This window comes from Galeopterus variegatus, unplaced genomic scaffold, assembly GCF_000696425.1.
Source record: "Galeopterus variegatus unplaced genomic scaffold, G_variegatus-3.0.2 Scaffold7405, whole genome shotgun sequence".
In the NCBI taxonomy this organism is placed as follows: domain Eukaryota; kingdom Metazoa; phylum Chordata; class Mammalia; order Dermoptera; family Cynocephalidae; genus Galeopterus; species Galeopterus variegatus.
The window spans coordinates 54,536-72,270 of NW_007733516.1; the positions used below are offsets into that span (position 1 = coordinate 54,536).

A 17,735-nucleotide genomic window follows, 5' to 3' on the forward strand; every position below is an offset into this window, starting at 1 on the left:
TCCCTCAGCTCCAGCCACGCTGGCCTTGCTGCTCCTGAAACACACCCACGTGCTCCTGCCTTGGGGCCTCTGCATGGACTGCTCCCCCTGCCAGCTCTCTAATTGGCTGAACATCTTTTTCTTCAGGTCTCAGCTTAGATGTCACCTCCTCAGAGGCCTGTCCTGACCACCCCACCTAGAGTAGCCCACGCTTCTCCCACCCCATCTCTCGCTGTCTCCTCACTGTTTATTCCTAGCCTGGCACTCATCCCCACGGTGAGAGTCTTGTTCATTCATTTGCTCCATGCTTCTGGTCTCCCAACTACAGCATATACTTTGAGAGGGCTGGGATCCCGTTCGTCCTTCCCTCCCCTGCTTCCTCAGGGCTGAGACCAGCACCTGGCACCCCGTATGTGCTCAGAAACGATCAGCTGGATGAGGAGATGGTGCGCTAGTCCTGGTGGGCATGGTGGGGGGCGAGGGAGTGGGGGAGTGGGAGGGTCAGGTATAGAGATGAGAGGTGTACCCTGCACGTGCAGCGTGGCTGTGCCCTGGTCCATGGCGAACATGTTGGAGCCAGTGCACACGTAGGTGCCTGCGTCACTCGGCTGTACACTGCGAATGGTCAGGATGCCGTTGAAGTCCATGGCTCGGGAGGGCAGTTTCCCATTGTGGAGGCGGGTCCACACCAGGGTGTAGGCTGGAGACTGCAGGGTGAGGGGGATGGGTAGATATCATGAGAGGGGCTCAGAGGCCCCAGAAGGCAGACTCCCCCATCCCCACTCCCTGCCCTGCCCACCTTGCTCTTGGCTGTGCAGATGAAGGTCACATCGGCTCCCGGGCGTACACTCTGGCTCCGCTGCTCCTCCACTGTCACTGTGATGGGCTTGCTTGGAGCCTCTGCAGGGACAGGAAGCCCCCCAGTGAGCTGGGTGCTGTCTAGGACCCTGTCCTGTGGCCACGTTCATTTTCTCCATCACCTCCTCTGGGCATCACTTCCTTCCTGGTCCAGCTAAGGTGCCATGCCACTCCTGATGCCTCCCTCCCTCGTCCTGCCCTAATCATTCACATTCTCCCCGCAGGCGCCCAGCAGCCAGCGGGATGCCGCGGGAGAACATCACACCCCGAGTGCACTTGGCTCCAGTTTGTAATCACAGACCACAAATGAGTTCGTAACACTTCACACTTCGCTCCTACAGGCTTTCTCGTCTGGTTTGAGTTGCCAGCCTCCCAAACAACTATTCCACACCTCCTCCTATCTCCTCCCACCTTGCCCTTCCAGAGCTGCCAGCTTCAACTCACACCGTTGGGAAAACAGACACTACTAGCCAGGAAGTTTCCCATCTTCCAAATCTGCCCACTTCCCTCCTCCCTGGTCCCTGAAGGATGGGACCCTTCTCCTGCCCCACTGTGCCCCTTCTGAGAGCTGGACCCTCCCAAGGATGTCATCCTCTCCTGCTACATCAGTCTCTTCTCTCCCTCTCTGTGGGATCCTTGCACTCCACAGACAAATGTGTTCTAGAATTTCCCATTTCTGAAAACATGCTGTCCCAGCTACTGACCCATTTCTTGGCCTCCCTTCAGAGCCGAGACCCTGGAAAGAGCTGTCTACACTTGCTGCCTTCCCATCCAGTCTGCCCCACTCCCATCTGGCTTCTACTCCTTCTCTCCACTGAAAACTGCTCTGGTCAAAGATGACCTCCGAGAGTTATTTCTCTGACCCATGTCACTTCCCAGTGGCAGCTGGCAAGGCTGGTGTTCTCCTGCAAGCTCTGCTCCTCCTGACTTCCCTGACACCACCCTCCCCAGTCCCTCCTATCCCGCTGGCTGCACCCTCTCAAATTGACACGCTCAAGTCAGAGTTCCTTGGGCCTCTGTCCCGGGCCCTGTCCTCCAGCTACACTCTCCCTGGGTGATCTCATCCTGCCCCATGGCTTTAAACCCCATCCCTGTACCAACAGCTCCCAAATTTACTTCTCTGGCTGGGGTCTCTTTCCTGAGTTCAGACTCACTTATCCAAATGCCTGCTCGATGCCCCCCCTTAAATATCTTCCTTTACTTTCCTAAATCTTGAACTTTAACAAGACCAAACCAAACAGGTGATTCCCTCTGACCTGTTTGTAGCACACGCTGCTGGTGCCCTACCCACATCCCGTTTCCCCGTCACTTCAGTGCCCACCTGCTTGACCCCAGCCAGCCGCTGCATTTCTTTGCCTGAGGGCTTTCTCAGGCCACTGGAGCCCACTGTCATGTCCATGCAGTGGGACAGAAGTGTAGGAGAATCAATGCTCCCAGAACAGGCCTCAGTCAACAACTGATAGGAGCTGGCACGCATGTACCCCAGCTCCCTGGACCCCGGTGCAGGGTGACTCCACAGTGCACGTTTTATGCTAGCTCCCAGAGTTTCCTTGGCCGCATTAAGCAACAATGGCTCGTGGTGGGACCTGCTTGATTACATATCTTTTATTGGATGCCTTCCCTTCCCTGTCTCCCTTCACCTCCCTGAAACACCTGCACACAAATCTTTGTCTCAGACTCTGCTTTTGGGGAAGCCCAAATGAAGACACCTTCATTGAAGCCTCCCTCATCTCAGTAATGGCACCCCACTTACCCAGTTGCTGGAATCCAGACCCCTGGGCATCATCCCTTGGTCTCACCCTCACTGACCACAACCAAGTTCTGTGATTCTGCCTCTACTGTGGGTCTTGAATCCATCACCCCTCCCTATCTCCATGGCCACTTGTCTGGGCAACCACTATCCCCTCCCAGCAGATGAGTTCACCATGTGCCTGGCTCTGCGTCTACAGCCCAGCACATGACAGGCAGCCTTGGGGAGGGCGGCAGTAGGGACTCACCAGTGACCAGCAGCTCTGCCCGGCTGGTATTGGCATGGTGGAGGTTACGACAGGTGCAAATGTAGACCCCAGCATCCGAGGGCTGGACACTGGGGAAGTGGAGCTCAGAGCCTGGTGGGGAGGGGATGGGAGCTCGTCAGTGCTGATGGACCCCTTTTTCCATCCAGTCCCGTGCCTCCCCTCCCACTGGGGTGGATCAAAGGGCTGAGGAGCCCAGGGCCATGGGTACCTTGATGTCGTTGCTGGGTGCTGCTGGGCACGGGCCGCCCATCCTCACGGGACCAGTAGAAGTAGTGGGGTGGGCTCCCACTGACCTGGCACCGCAGGGAGTGGGGACCACCTTGGGGCACTACGCTCCGAGCAGGATGGATTTGGACCATCAGTGGAGTTTGGTCTGCTGGAGGTGGGGGACAGGAGAGGCCATTCAGGCAGGAAGCCCCCAGAGTGCAGCATTATCTCAGATATCTCTGCGATTGGGGTGCCCCACCCTCAGCCCTGTACCCAAACTAGTATACCCCAAACTCCTTAGGCTCCCTGCCTTGCCCATCACCCCCACCCTGGGCTGTGGTCCCACTTACCTTGTGGCAGGCACCGGCTCCCTCGCACATTGGGGTTTCCCACGTAACCTGGAGCACACCTGTAAGGAGGAACAAGGACCAGGTTTGTCAGGCCCCAAGGGACCACCAGTGCCTCATGGTGGACTAGGGGAGCCAGAAGTTCAGCCAGCTGCCCGGAGTGGGTGAAGAGGCTCAGAGACCTGTTAAGACTTTGGGGGCCAGGAAGACCCCAACACAGGACCTCAGTGAGTGAGAAGGGAGTGTAAGGGAGTTTCAGCAGGTTCAGTAATGAGGGAGGCAAGGTCTTTATTCTCCAGGGAAATAATCATTCAACAAATGTTTATTAAGCAACAATTACATGCCAAGCACCAGACTAGGTGTAGGAAATACAACAGCAAACACGGTGAAGTCCCTGGTCTTATGGAACTTACTAGGTGGGAAACCAGCACGGAAACTCTACGGAAAATGAGTGAGGGAGATGTACCAGGCTGTGAGGCACAGAGAGGGGCGTTATCCAGCCCTGAGAAACAGGGAGGCCTCCCAGAGGATGGGACTGCTGATCTGTTGTATTCCTGCAGAGCAGGCTGTACTTTTCTTTCAGAGAACTGATCGTGGTTTATAAATATGTATTTGTATGATTACTTTTTCCCTGTCATGTTTCCTATCACAGGTGGTCACTCCATAAAAGTTGAAATGGAATCTGTTTTGTTCATCACTTTATCTCCAACACCTCAGCACACAGGGAGGCCTCCCAGAGGATGGGACTGCTGATCTGTTGTATTCCTGCAGAGCAGGCTGTACTTTTCTTTTAGAGAACTGATCGTGGTTTATAAATATGTATTTGTATGATTACTTTTTCCCTGTCATGTTTCCTATCACAGGTGGTAACTCCATAAAAGTTGAAATGGAATCTGTTTTGTTCATCACTTTATCTCCAACACCTCAGCACACTACATGGCACACAGTAGATGCTCAATAAAAATTTGCTGAACAAGTGAATGAAGCTGAGTCTTGAAGGCTAAGCAGGAGTTATCCAGGAAGGGGAGGTTTGGGTCGAAGAATGTTCCATGCAGAGGGAACAGCACATACAAGACCTGAACACCGAGAATCCGAAAAGTTAAGCCCAGCTAGAGTGTAGACTGGGTGTCAGAAGTGGGATGAGACTGATACATGTGAAGAATGTTCCATGCAGAGGGAACAGGACATGCAAGACCTGAACACTGAGAATCTGAAAAGTTAAGCCCAGCTAGAGTGTAGACTGGGTGTCAGAAGTGGGATGAGACTGATACATGTAAGGCTGCTTAAGGAGCTCAGGCTTATCCCAAGAGCAATGTGGATTCTTAGAGTTTTGGGCAGGGAAGGGACATGATCCTGATAGAGATTTTACTGAGCAACACCATATCATTTACCCCTCTTCCTTTCACCCCTCCTGTTTGCAACTTACTGCTCACAGTACTGGCCAGTGTAGCCGGGTTCACAGGCCGTGCAGCGGTACCCACCAGCTCCCAGGCTCTCACAGGTGCGGGAGAACCTGGGGTAGGGGAGGCAAAGGTCAGGCTGTAGAAAGAAGCCCACTCCCTACCCTGCTACTTCCACTTCTGCCTCGAAAGCCAGGGCAGTGTCCTCCACCCTCTGGTGGGAGTCTGTCCTTGGGCTGTGAGCAAGGGCACCCACATGTTCTCTGAGTTGGTCAGTGGGCAGGCACAGGGCTGGCAGTCCTCAGGTGTCCCAGCCGTGGCATCTCCATAGTAGCCAGGTGCACACAGCTCACAGAACTCCCCAGCGGCATGGTGCTGGCATTGCTGCAGAGCACAAGGATGTCAGACCAGCCATGTGGCAAAACCTACCAAAAGCTTTTCAATTCTACAATCCCTTCACCTGTACATTCCAAGTTTGTGAACTAGGGCTGGCCCGTGGCTCACTCGGGAGAGTGTGGTGCTGATAACACCAAGGCTATAGGTTCGGATCCCATATAGGGATGGCCGGTTAGCTCACTGGGTGAGAGTGGTGCTGACAGCACCAAGTCAAGGGTTAAGATCCCCAAGCTTGTGAACTAATCTTGAGGAAATAATCATGGAAGGGCAGAAAGATTTCATTACAAGGATATTCTCCTCAGTAGTGATTATAAAAGCAAAATGCTGAAAATAAATCTAAACATCCATAAATAGGGAACTAGATAAATTAAAAAGTACATCCATCCAAATTGCTTTCAAAAAGGATAATGTTGATGTATTTCTTACATTTTTCTACCTAAATACCTGTAATATCAAAGGAGAGAAAAGGTATATACGTGGGTATTTGAGGGCATAAATTTGAAAATACATGCTTCAACATAAAAACGTGTGCATTATATATTCGCCTCCAAAGAGATCCACGTTTGTCGTATTAACATAGTGTGTTCTTTGCTCCATGTTTAGCATGTGGCTCTGTCAACTACCTGGCCCTTGACCATGTACCCTGTAGGGCTATACACGCACCACTCTGAAAAGTCCCAGTATAAAAAAATACTCAGTGATAACGATAGACATTCTGGAACTAGTAAGTGAAAACAGCTGATTGCCAAACATGATGGCCCTATGTTTATTTGTAAAATGAAAAGTGTATTAATATGGGCCGGCCCGGTGGCGCACTGGAGAGTGCGCCACTTGGGAGTGCAGCGCCGCTCCCGCTGAGGGTTCGGATCCCATGTGGAGACCAGTTCCCGCTCACTGGTTGAGCGCGGTGCGGGCGCAACACTGAGGGTTGCAATCCCGTTGCCGGTCCCTGGTACGGGCACGACACCGAGGGTTGCGATCCCGTTACCGGTCAGTAAAAAAAGACAAAAAGGAAAAAAAAAAAGTGTATTAATATGTATAAATATTTGCCTAGAAAAGGAGCAGTAGAGCTCTCATGGTGACTGATTCCTCCAGGTGGTAGGATTACAAGAGATTTTTACTTTCTTTTTGGTTTATCTCTATAATCTGACTCCTCTACAGAGAACATGTGTCACTTTGGGGATAAGAAATAATAAGAACCAAAGTTTTCTTTACAAAGAAGGACATTATTCCACTGCTCTGGCCACTCTCATCCCATGCCCACAGTCCCTCAGTGACCTGGCTGGCTGACCCAGGCATTTTAACTTTGCCCCTGGATCTAGGCCTACCTTCCTAAGCCCACCCCTCCCCACTGCACACCCAACGCTGGTCCCCCATCCAGGCCCAGCCGAGCTGCCCCCTGCCCTGGCCTTGCTTGCATCTCACCGAGCAGGCCCCGGTCTCTGGATGGCACAGGTCTGAGTGGCCATTGCATTCGCACAGCTCACAGTGGCCGAGGTAGAGCCCACTTCCAGTGCGGGTGTAGCCAGGGGCACAGTCCTGGGAGGCAGAGAGGAAGGTTGGTCTCCATTCCCAATGGGATCCCATCCAGAGCCAGTGGACCCAGAACCCCTCGCCCCCTAGCAACTCTCCAGTTTCTAGACTCCTCCTGGCTCTTGGAGGGGAAATCCGCGGCCCCACCCTCCACCCCAGCACCCCCTCTCCATAGCCCTCTGCCTCCGACACTCTTTCAACACTCCAGAGCTGGGGTAGTGTCTGCCCTCACCCTGCCTGGAATCTCCAGCCACTCTGAATCTAGTGAAATAAAATTTCATCTCTAATGGGAAAGCCTCCCCCATCCCCACCACTTCGTTCCTGAAAGTTCTTCTGGTAGGAAGGGTCTTTATTGGAAAACTTAATCCCTAAATGGAAAAAGCAGCCTCAGGTGACACAGATCAGTAATGAGCCCTGAAGATCCTTACAGCTACGTTTACATCCATTAAATAAAGTGAAAGAGGCAGTACACGTAAAAGCAAGCATGTTTCCACACATTCGAGATGAGTAATCTTGGGTTTGACGATGAATTTCCATTCGCTGCTCCTTCTTGGAAGCCTCCCTGGGCCCGCCCTCTCTTCCACTTCAAAGGGATGTTTATAAATCTGCTCTGCTTCCCTCCAGAAAATGTACATCAAGGATTTTGCTTTCCCCAGTGCTCCTCCTTCAAAATGTGCTAAACTTTAATAACTTCAAGGAACGTGAAATTCATATATGTGGATTTGAAAATTCTTGTGGCCACAGAAAAGGTTCACAGATGTAAAACTGCAGAGATGTGCATTTCCCACCGGGGAAGCCCGTGAGTGGGGGACTTACTGTGCCCATGCCTGACCTCCCTGATGCCCACTTGGCATTGCAGCCCTGCCCCCTCCAGTGATTCCTCCTTCCCCCAGCTCAGTATTCACTCATCGATCGTTAACTGGGCACCTGCTGCGGGCCCAGGGGTTTGGTGATGAACGATCAGCCCAGGTGACCTCTTGCCCTCTTAGAGATCACATCTCTGGCCAAATCCTGCAGAGGCAAGTGACAGCCCTCTGTTGCACCCCCATTGCCCTTCCTTCCCAATAGGGCTCCCCGCCTCCCTCTCTCTCCCTGCCCCAGTCATCTCTTTCACCAGCAGTGGATGACTTTTCCTGGGCCCAGCTCCGATCACAGGGCTCCCTTCACGGTTTGGCTTTTCCTGCTGCAGGAAGCTTCCTTCTCTGCCTTATGAGGTGGGGCCCTCCCTGGCTTTCCAGGGTGCCCCTGCTGCATTGCAGGCTAGTTCCCTGCACATTCCTCCTTCTGAGCTTCTCTTTATTCTGCCTGCCTGCCTACAGTTGCACCCCACTCCATGCTGGTCACCTCCTGGAGGCATTTCCATGCTCTGCTTTGGGCTAGAGTCATCTGTGTTTCAGTGCTTTTTCCCTGTGTCTGGTGGGCACCCTGATGGCACGAGCTGGGTCTTAACCTCTGGAGAGAGTAGCCCATGCTTGAGGTGCTGCTTCCCAGTGATTAAAGTCAATCAGGCCTGGGTTCAAATTAGTTTCTGCTGCACATTAGCTGTGTCGCCTTATACAAGTCACTTGTCCCTCAATGCCTCTATTTAAAAAAAATTTGTTAAAGGGGCTAATTATACATATCTCAGGGCTGCTGGGAGGAATAAATGATGCAGACGATAACGCAGAGTGCAGGGGGTCATTGTAGTTGTGACAGTAATCACAGGCCGTGGCAATGCCAGTCGGTCAGCTTGCTGAAGGCACTGTGCCTGAGCAGAGGTCGCCGGGCCGCCACACACTCACCTGGCAGGACAAGCCGACATAGCCAGGGGGGCAGCGGCACTCTTCCACCTCAAGGGCCTGGGGTCCATCTGAGGGTCCAGGCTGGGCGACCTCCAGGCTGACTGCACTGATGCTGGCTGCCAGCGGAACTGAGGAGAATGTGGCCCGGATCAGGAGCTCATCCAGGTCAGCCAGTGCCATCAGGAGGTGCTCACGGGTGGCTGGCTGCCCGTCGGGCCGGCGCCAGAATTCCTGGGTGGGGGGATAGCAAATGTTGGTAAGGGGTGTTGGGCTCTGTGTGCTGCTCCTGCTGTGCCCCACCCCCAACTCCTGCCTTCCTGGCACTGGCATCATAGCCAGACTCCACATCCAGGTGAACAGTGGGATAGGGTCAGACACGGTGTGGCTAAGTGCCCCTTACCTCTCGGAAAACGATCTCGTAGGTCTTTCTCTCGGGGCCCTGCAGCGCTGGCTGAGAGGCCACCAGCATGATGTTGTTGCCCTGGGGAGACACCAGCGGGGTTGGGAGGGGAACTGAGGGGCTCTCAGGAGGACAGGGGGTCCTCTAGAAGTCCCAGACTCTTCTCTGCAACACCCAGCCTCTCCTCTCTCTGCTCTCCCAAGCTCATGTGCTCAAAGGAGTCAGCTGCCCCCACTGCCTCCTCCCAGCAGCTGGACCCCTGCCTGGGTAGTAGTGTCCAACCAGGCACTGGGGTGGGGGTGTGGGCCTCACTGCCCCCCAAGCCCGTGCCAGGCCAACTGAGTGGTGGACTGAAAGTATAGGAATGCATAGGGTGCCCACTGCCATCTTTCCCTGCTGCCTGCCCGGCGTGGAGTCCAAGTGCTCACCGTGATCTGGATGTCAGGGTCAGAGAGCGGGCTGCCCTGTGGCCCCGCTGTGTAGGAGAGGGTGTAGCGCAGCTTCCCACCATAAGCTGCCACCTGCAAAGAGGCAAGCCCAGTGGTCACAGGCAGAATCTGCCCTCATCGGGGTGTGTGTGCTCAACCATACAGGTAAGGGGCAGAGCCTCTTGAGGCCTTTTTGCACCTGTGCTGCAATCACGCCCCCCCAAGCCGCTATGGTGTACAGTCTATGGTTGCCTAGGAAACAGGACACTGCTCAATTCCTCCACAGCCTCCCACATGACGGTGACGACCCTGAGCAGCCTCTTCTCTCTTTTATGGGGTTCTCCATTCCCCACTGATTGACAGTCCCAGCAAACAAACTCCAAGTCCCTTTTCATTTATAGGAATTTCCCATAAAGCAGACAGTGACCACTGTGGGGAGGTCACAGAAGGTTCAAAAGTTCTCAGCCACAGGGGTAGAGCTGAGGGTGCCCCTTGGAGGCCTCATCTTCTGAGCAGGTAGCTTTTGTTTGCCCAGAATTCATTTCGCCTTTTCTGCAAACGACACCCTGGTTTTCTTTAAAGAATGGCTCTTCCCTCACATGCAGGCCGCGTGGTTTGAGGGCCTGCCACCCTGCTGCTCTGCAGCGGAGACGTGAGCCAGGCCTGGCCAATCTGCACAAGCCACCGCTCATGCACTCTGCCCCATCAGGGATGGCCAAGTGAACCCGGCACTTCTGCTTTCTGGACAGAGAAACTCCCTCCTCTCGTCAGATGAGACGTCGGAGAATGACGCCGATTGAGACAAAGCCCAAAGGAGCCCCTGGATCCAGCCATGCCTGACACCAGGAAATCCTGACTCTGTAGTTGCCAGGGCCATTAGAGTCTTTGTGGTGGACAAGCCAGGTTGACTTGGGGTTTCCGCTGCTCACTCCTGGAAGAGTCCTTACACACTTTGCAGGGGCTCTCACGCAAGCAGCCGAGGCCCCGGTTCTGCCCCACAGCACTTTCCCTTCTCTCTTTTGCACCAGGGCAGATGGTCCACTCAGTACCACACCACGTCAGTCCTACCCCACTTGTTCATTTGTGTGTTCAGTCAGTCAGTGAGCATTTATCAAACACCGACTGACGGGCCGGCCCGTGGCTCACTCGGTAGAGTGCGGTGCTGATAACACCAAGGCCGCGGGTTCGGATCCTATATAGGGATGGCCGGTTTGCTCACTGGCTGAGCGTGGTGCTGACAACACCAAGTCAAGGGTTAAGATCCCCTTACCGGTCATCTTTTTAAAAAAAAAAAAAAAAAAAAAACACCGACTGACTACAAGCAGCCCCGCACGACACGGGTCCTGGGATGTTCTCCACCAGCTCAGGGTGTGGTAAGGAATTCAGGAGCACAACCAAATAACCACGGAACAACTCATTCCCTGTTTGCTTTGGATGCCAGCGAGTTCACAGCCATGTCGGGACCAACTTTCCGGCCAGCTGAAGTATGTTCAGCCCAGTGACTAAGGGGGCAGACCCTGCAGTCTGAAAGACCTGGGTCCGAATTCCAGCTGTATTGGCTGTACAGCCTCGGACAAGTCTCTTAACCTCTCCGAGCTCCACTTTCCTCATATGGAAATGGGAATAAAAATAATATCTACTTTGAAAGGTATCATGAGGATTAAGTAACACAGGACGTGTAAAACGGTGCACACAGCACAGTGCCAAGAACACGCTCTAATGCTTAAGCACTCCTGGTCAGCTCCACCCTGGGCTTTAGTAGATCTCTCCTCACCCTCAGTTCTCCCTTGCCCTGACCGTCTTGCCTACTTCTCCAAATGTTATTTTATTACATATTATGTGTACTCTTAAGAGGCACTCTAAATTGTTTTTGGAACAAGATGGAGGCCACATCAATACTGGTACTAGTGCCAACGCCAGTGCTAACGACAGTAGTAACAATAGTGTCAATGAGGGCCGGCCCGGTGGCGCACTGGATAGTGCGCCGCTTGGGAAGCGCGGCGGCGCTCCCGCCCGAGGGTTCGGATCCCACATACAGACCGGTTCCCGCTCACTGGCTGAGCGAGGCGTGGGGGCAACACTGAGGGTTGCGATCCGTTGCCGGACACGGAAAAAGACAAAAAAGACAAAAAAAAAAAAAAATAGTGTCAATGAGAACAGGAGTGATAATCAGACTAACAGTGAGCGCTGAGAGGCCAGGGGCCTCTCTGGCCTGTACATGACAAAGCAAACAGTAAGTGCCTAACTCGTGCTTCTCGAATGAATGAGTGCAGAGTAGGCCAATGATCTGGACCGAGTAAAGGGAGCCCAGGTGAGACAGCTCCTCTGCCAGGGGCCAGCTGAAGCGGGGAGCAGAACCGGGTTCAAGCTCAGCTGTACTTTGACCTGAATGAGGGACCCCAGGCAAGTCCCTTCCCCCGTGGGCGGCAGTCTACCCATTTGTTTCACAAAAGGTTTTGATAAAGGGCCTCCTTGTATTTTAGGATTCTAGGACACCCATGACCCCCCAACTCCTTGTTACCTTGTCCCCCAGGAAGGCTTGGGGCATCTGCCAATAGTAGAGGCTTTCGGGAAGCAGAGAGAAGGCTTCGTAGGAGAGAGAGAACTAGGATAGAAGACAGGTGGTGAGAGCCGAGGGGAGCGGTGGGGGGCCAAGGGACAGAGGTGGTCCTGAGAGGGATGGACGCAGACCCCGGAGGGAGGCCCAACAGCAGGGCAGAGGGACAGAAGCCCACCCCCACCTGACAGCTCAGGTCCTGGCCCTGCTCTATGTACAACTTCCCTCCCTGCACCGGACCCAGACACCCCAGCCACTCTCTGGGCGAGGCCTGGGTCAGCACCTCTTCATGTCTGGTGTGTCCCCCTTGGCGTCTGGTGCAGATGCCAAGATTTATGTGGCACATTGGTAAACATTTAAAATTTTAGTAGCTCTTTTAGTGTGTATTTAAAAATGTATGGGACTGGCCTGTGGCTCACTTGGGAGAGTGTGGTGCTGATAACACCAAGGCCACGGGTTCGGATCCATATATAGGGATGGCCGGTTAGCTCACTTGGGAGAGCGTGGTGCTGACACCACCAAGTCAAGGGTTAAGATCCCTTTACCGGTTGTATGTATGTATGTATGTTATGTATAAATAAATAATAAAAAATTTCTTTTTTGGTGGCTGGCCAGTATGAGGAACTGAACCCTTGACCTTAGGGTTAGGTTACAAGTCTGTGCTCTAACCAACTGAGCTGACCAGCCAGCTCCCTAAAGAAAAATTCGAAATAATAGTCCAAGTAGTCTATAGAAATTGTGGAGCTGGTTCAGAAAAAAATGAAGCCTAGAAAGCACGGTGGGTGGGGAGCTCTTGGCGGGTGCCTCGGCACATACCTGAGAGCCTGCTGGGGAGGACAGAGATGGAGAGGTGGAGGCAGAGGAGGAGGAAGAGTGAGCTGCTTGCAGAGCAGCTTCAGGCTGGGGATGGCGGGGGAGCCCCCGGGGAGGGGGTTGGGGGTGGGCAGCAAAGCTAGAAAGGAGCTGCCAGATCTCAGCATCCACCTGTCTCTGGGCCTCGTCCACCTGGGGGACCAGGAGAGGAAGGACAGAGGAAAGGAGCAGAGAGAGACAGAAAGGACGCCCGTGAGGCTTGGCCTTCCCCACCTGCTTCTGTGCCATCTATTCACAGGTGTCGACACGTGACACTCAAGCCCTTGTACCCACTGCCCTCTTGCTCCCCACGAGCCACGCTGGGGTATCCTGGGATGGGCCCAACTGATAGGGAGGGTGCCCAGCAAAAAGGGGCAGACAGCTCTGTCCAGCTGAGGCCAGAAGTGCTGGAGGCCACCCCAGTGGCTTTTGTGGTAGAAGGTGGCTGCTCCTTGGGCCTGACTCTCCACGTGTGCCTGGGGCACAGCCCAAGCCATTCATGGCTCTGGAATGTTCCCCAAAGGCAACACTGGAATGCACTAGGCATCAGGCTGGGCCTGGACTGGCATGGGGAAAATTCCTAGGAAGGCCAAGGCCTTGGTTCAGGGCTCCTGCCTGGACTAGGCTCTCTGGTCTCCTCCCCGGGGCACAAACACAGCATGTTCCAATCAGGCCCTCAGTTACCTGTGATGCCCACAGTGCCTGGCCCCTGCCCTCTGGGGGCCCCAGGATCCTCCCAGCTGTCACGGCTGCCCGCAACTGCTCCTCTGAGAGGGATGTGCGGTTCTGATGGGATGGAGGGCATAGGCCAGCTCAGACCTCCCAGGGTACAGAGCTGGAGCCATGGGCAGAGTCTTCTACCCATGGACATGGTGGTCAGAAAGGCCCACATTGACCAGAGAAAGATGCATGCTCCCCACTCCAGGCTGCATGTGCCCACAGGGGGTTAATGGCAGTTGCTTGGGAAGCAGTGCCAGGGTGTATCTAGTGGCCAGTTATGGGGACTGGCATCGAGTTCATTTCCCTGCAGCCTTGGTCACCATTCTGACTTCAGACATTGGCACCAGGAGCAGACCACAGAGTAGGTGAGGCGAGGTGAGGCACAGCCCCTTCTGGCTCTGACCCCTGGAATGGCAGGGCTTAGGCACAGCAGTGGCCTGCCCCAGGGGGCTGTCGGGCACTGCCTGGGTTCATGCAGACCCTACATAGCCTTGGGCACTGGGCATCTCCCCACGCAGAGCTCAGGGCATCTGAGGACACACCATGCCTGTGTCACACCAGCCTCACACCACTCCCGAAAGGCTTACCTGGTGAGCCCGGTGCAGCCGTGCAAAGTATGCCTCCTTCTGTGGGGCATGGGTAGATGCCAGGAGAGGAGACAGAGAAAGGGCTGAGAGCTGCAGGACAGGGCAGCAGAAAGGCCAGGGGAGGAGGAGCCCAAGAAGCAGGAAGTGACCAGAAGGCAGTCTGCCCTGGGAGAGGGCTGGGGTACCTGGCTCTATCCCAGGAACAGGGATGCTTGAGCACTGGCTTCAGCCAGCAGGAGACTCCTGTACCAAGACCCACTTTCCATGGGTACCAGGAGGTGGCTGTGATTGCTCAAGGAGCACGTCTGGGAAGGCTGCCCTGGAGTCTGAGACCCTAAGACCCTGCCCCTCACAACACCACCGTCACCTTCCCAACAGACCACATTCTGGAGTAGCAAAGATATGTTCATCTGACTAGTTTCGTTTTTTTTTTTTTTTCCTTTTTTGTCTTTTTTCGTGACCGGTAACGGGATCGCAACCCTCGGTGTCGCGCCCGCACCGCACTCAACCAGTGAGCGGACCGCTAGTTTCGTATTTTAAGGGTGGCCTCTGACGTGGGCTTGAATTCCAGCATTGCCACCTACTAGCTGTGGGACTTTAGGTGAGTTACCTAACTTCGCTTGCCTTAGTTTCCTCATTTATGAAATAGGGCAGGAGCAGTACCTGGCTCATGCAGTTATGATCTGTGACATGTAAAAGTGCTTGGAACAATGCCTAGCACACAATGAGAGCTCAATAAATATGACCTATAACAAGAACTGTTAGCAAAAGAAAAAAAAAATTGTTACACCCAACACCAAGCACAGAGCCAGTAGTGTAGTGAGTGAATTTTGAGTAGCAAATGAATGAAACTGAAACTCTCATTTGTTCTTGTGTTTCGACAGCCTCACCCAGGACCTGCTTGTTGAATAACTGCATGAAAACTGATAATCACTAACAGCTGAGCACTTGCTATGTGCGAGGCACGATGTCCTATCCTCCCAGCCACCATGGCGATGAGCTTTACCAGAAAGTGTCAGCTATCGGACCCCAAAGCCACATGCTTAACCACGATGCAGCAGCAAGTGGCAGATGCCTGCCCACCAGCTGAGGCTGCTCAGAGGTAACTCTCGTCTGTGTCACCACTGACCCCGGTGCTCAGCAGGGCTTGGCTCAGAGCTGGTGCTCGGGGAAGGCTTGCCGCCCCCTCTAACATCACACCTTGTCTCCCTGGTACGTCTCCGGCAGCTGCCAGTAGAAGGACTCCTGGCCGAGGTGAGCGAAGTTGCCAAAAGAGAGTTGGGCACCCTCGAGCACGGGCTCCACGGTGAAGCCTCCTGTCAGGCGGCTGTTCCGCTGTGGGTTCACCAGGGCAAAGCCCTGGAAGTCCCCAGGGGCAAATTGGGTGGAGATCTGGCAGGCGAAGGAGAATGGGGTATCAGCCCGGGCCCTGGGCTGGACACCTTGGTGGGGGATGGGGCATGGGAGGGCATTAGGATAAGTAACCAGGGCATGCTGGGATCAGGACTGGGAGAGAAATCATGGGGAATGGGAAGCACTGGAAGGGGTGGGGAGGGTCGCTGGGCTCAGTGCTGAGATGGGAATGATGGGGGCCTGGGGATGGACATCCTCAGGTGATGGGGACGCTGCTGGGGCCAGGCTCCTGACTTGCCCCACGGGGAGCCAGGGAGTGGCAGGGAGCAGGACCCGCCCAGTGCTGGGGCAGCACAGGCTCCTACCAGGTGGCGGGTGTAGGAAGAGCTGGCGCACTGCTGGGTGACGCCCATGCAGAAGCAGGGCAGGCAGCCGTCAGGGTTGCTGCTGCTCAGGTGGAAGTGGTGGGGCCGGCAATGGCTGCAGGTCAGGCCTTCCACCTGGGCCTGGGGTGGATGGATGCGGAGATGAGTGCAGGGAACTCGGTGGGGAGAGGTTTCCTGCACCCCCACAGCCTCTGGGTCCAGCCTCCCCAGCCACTTCCGGCGGTTCTGGGCAGCCCCCGCCCCCACCCGCATGCCAGGCCTCAGCAGTCAGACGCTGCCTGATTTCCCACCAGGCCCCAGGCAGCGGCACAGAGTGGGCCTTGTGGAGGGCAGGGATTGGGACTGACCTTGCACTGGCACTGGCCAGCAGAGTCACACAGGCTGCTGACGCTGCCCTGGGGGTCACAGCCGCAGCCTACCGGCTCTGGCACCTGGCCATCTCCTGAGGGGGAGGGAAGCCACAGCTGGAGCCTGAAACCCTCCACCAAGCACCCCCACTCCTACCACTCTGAGCACCCAACCCAGCTCTCAGAGGGAGCGCTTATTCCTGATGTGGGCACCATACTCTCACAACAGCCCTCTAGGTGGGCATGGCCTATTCCTATCCCCATTTTACAGATGAAGAAGCTGAGGCTCAGAAAGGTAAAGCCACTTGCCCCGGGTCACAAGAGGAACAAAAGCTCTGTCCTAGCTCCACCCTGGGGGAGACTGGGTAGCCCGACCCGAACAACCTCCCCAACTCTACTCACTTCGGCATGGCTGGCCCTGGCTGGGGTTGCCATGGTAACCCGGGGCGCACCTGCAGAGAGAAAGCAACAGTTTGGAGGACAGACCTCAGTGTGCTGGAGAGCCTGCTGTGAGCCCAGGATTGTCTTGGGGGCCCTGGAATGAATTCTATGACCTCATGTCGCTGGAAGAAACCAATCAGCCTAACTCTCCTATTTTACAGATAGGGAAATAGGTGGGAGAAGAGCAGGGACGTGCCCTGGACCACAGAGTCAGTGAGTTGGCATGATCAGGCCTTGAACCTAGGACCTTCAGCAAGAATGAGGGGTTTTGTGGGAAGACCCTGGCCTGGCTGGGGCAGGGAGTGCTGGGGGTTGGAGGTTAACTGTGAGCCAGGATGTCTGAGGGTCTTGAACGCCAGGCTAGAGCCGACCACTGTCTCCTAGGGCCTGTATAAGGTCAGAGTTCCTGGTTTCTCTGGGTCAGGAGGGCCTCACCTGGGCCCAGGATTCCTGGGCAGCCCCTCCCGCATGCCCCCACCCTCCCTGCCACCTGCCTCACCTCTCACAGTGACGCCCACTGTGGCTGGGGGAGCAGGTGTCACAGGTGGGGTGGCCATCTGTGTCCAGAAAGCAAGTGTGGGCAGCCCTGAGAGTGTGGGGGCACATTTCCAGTCAGAAAGGCATCAGCTCCCGCTTCTCCCCCATCCTCCTTCAGGACTGGGGAGAAGGGAAGGGAAGGGAAGGCCGCACCAGCAACCTAACGTGTTTTGGGTGCCCGCTGTGTGCCAGGCACCGCCTCATGCAATTCACACACAAGGGCTGAGGTGGGTGCGCTGTCCCCATTTCACAGAGGAGGCAGTCAAGGCCCTGAAAGTGAAGTGTATCTTACACCAAGTGACACACCCAAGAAGCGGTAAGGCCAGGATTTAACCACTGCCTCTCAGAGCCCGGGAAGAAGGGAGTGTGGGAAGGGGAGGCGGATGTTTCAGAGAAGGGCAGGTACAGGCAGGTACTGAACGTACTGGCCTGCAACAGGGGCTCCATAGCACGGGCACGGCTGGCAGTCCTGCGGCGTCCCCTGCTGGGCGTCCCCATAGTATCCTGGCTGGCACTGCTCACACCGAGGGCCCTCAGTGTGGTGCTGGCAGCCCTGGAGGGGCAGAGTGCGGGTTGAGGCTGGGCCCCTGGAGGCCACAGATCCCAGT

The 17,735-nt window shown here is 55.0% G+C and overlaps 1 protein-coding gene across 1 annotated transcript in view; it reads right to left on the reverse strand.

The window, feature by feature from the left end:
* HSPG2 (heparan sulfate proteoglycan 2) overlaps positions 1-17,735 on the reverse strand; it is a 77,627-nt gene that overhangs the window by 27,786 nt on the left and 32,106 nt on the right. The window contains exons 30-46 of the mRNA XM_008591921.1: positions 17,553-17,680; positions 17,090-17,176; positions 16,552-16,601; positions 16,150-16,244; positions 15,782-15,922; positions 15,264-15,455; positions 9,348-9,440; positions 8,920-9,000; positions 8,520-8,750; positions 6,631-6,744; positions 5,066-5,193; positions 4,836-4,922; positions 3,413-3,471; positions 3,064-3,231; positions 2,835-2,945; positions 779-879; positions 506-686 (exon numbers count right to left, since the gene is read on the reverse strand). Coding sequence (XP_008590143.1) covers positions 506-686; positions 779-879; positions 2,835-2,945; positions 3,064-3,231; positions 3,413-3,471; positions 4,836-4,922; positions 5,066-5,193; positions 6,631-6,744; positions 8,520-8,750; positions 8,920-9,000; positions 9,348-9,440; positions 15,264-15,455; positions 15,782-15,922; positions 16,150-16,244; positions 16,552-16,601; positions 17,090-17,176; positions 17,553-17,680 — 2,047 coding nt within the window. The remainder of the gene's footprint in view (positions 1-505; positions 687-778; positions 880-2,834; positions 2,946-3,063; positions 3,232-3,412; positions 3,472-4,835; positions 4,923-5,065; positions 5,194-6,630; positions 6,745-8,519; positions 8,751-8,919; positions 9,001-9,347; positions 9,441-15,263; positions 15,456-15,781; positions 15,923-16,149; positions 16,245-16,551; positions 16,602-17,089; positions 17,177-17,552; positions 17,681-17,735) is intronic.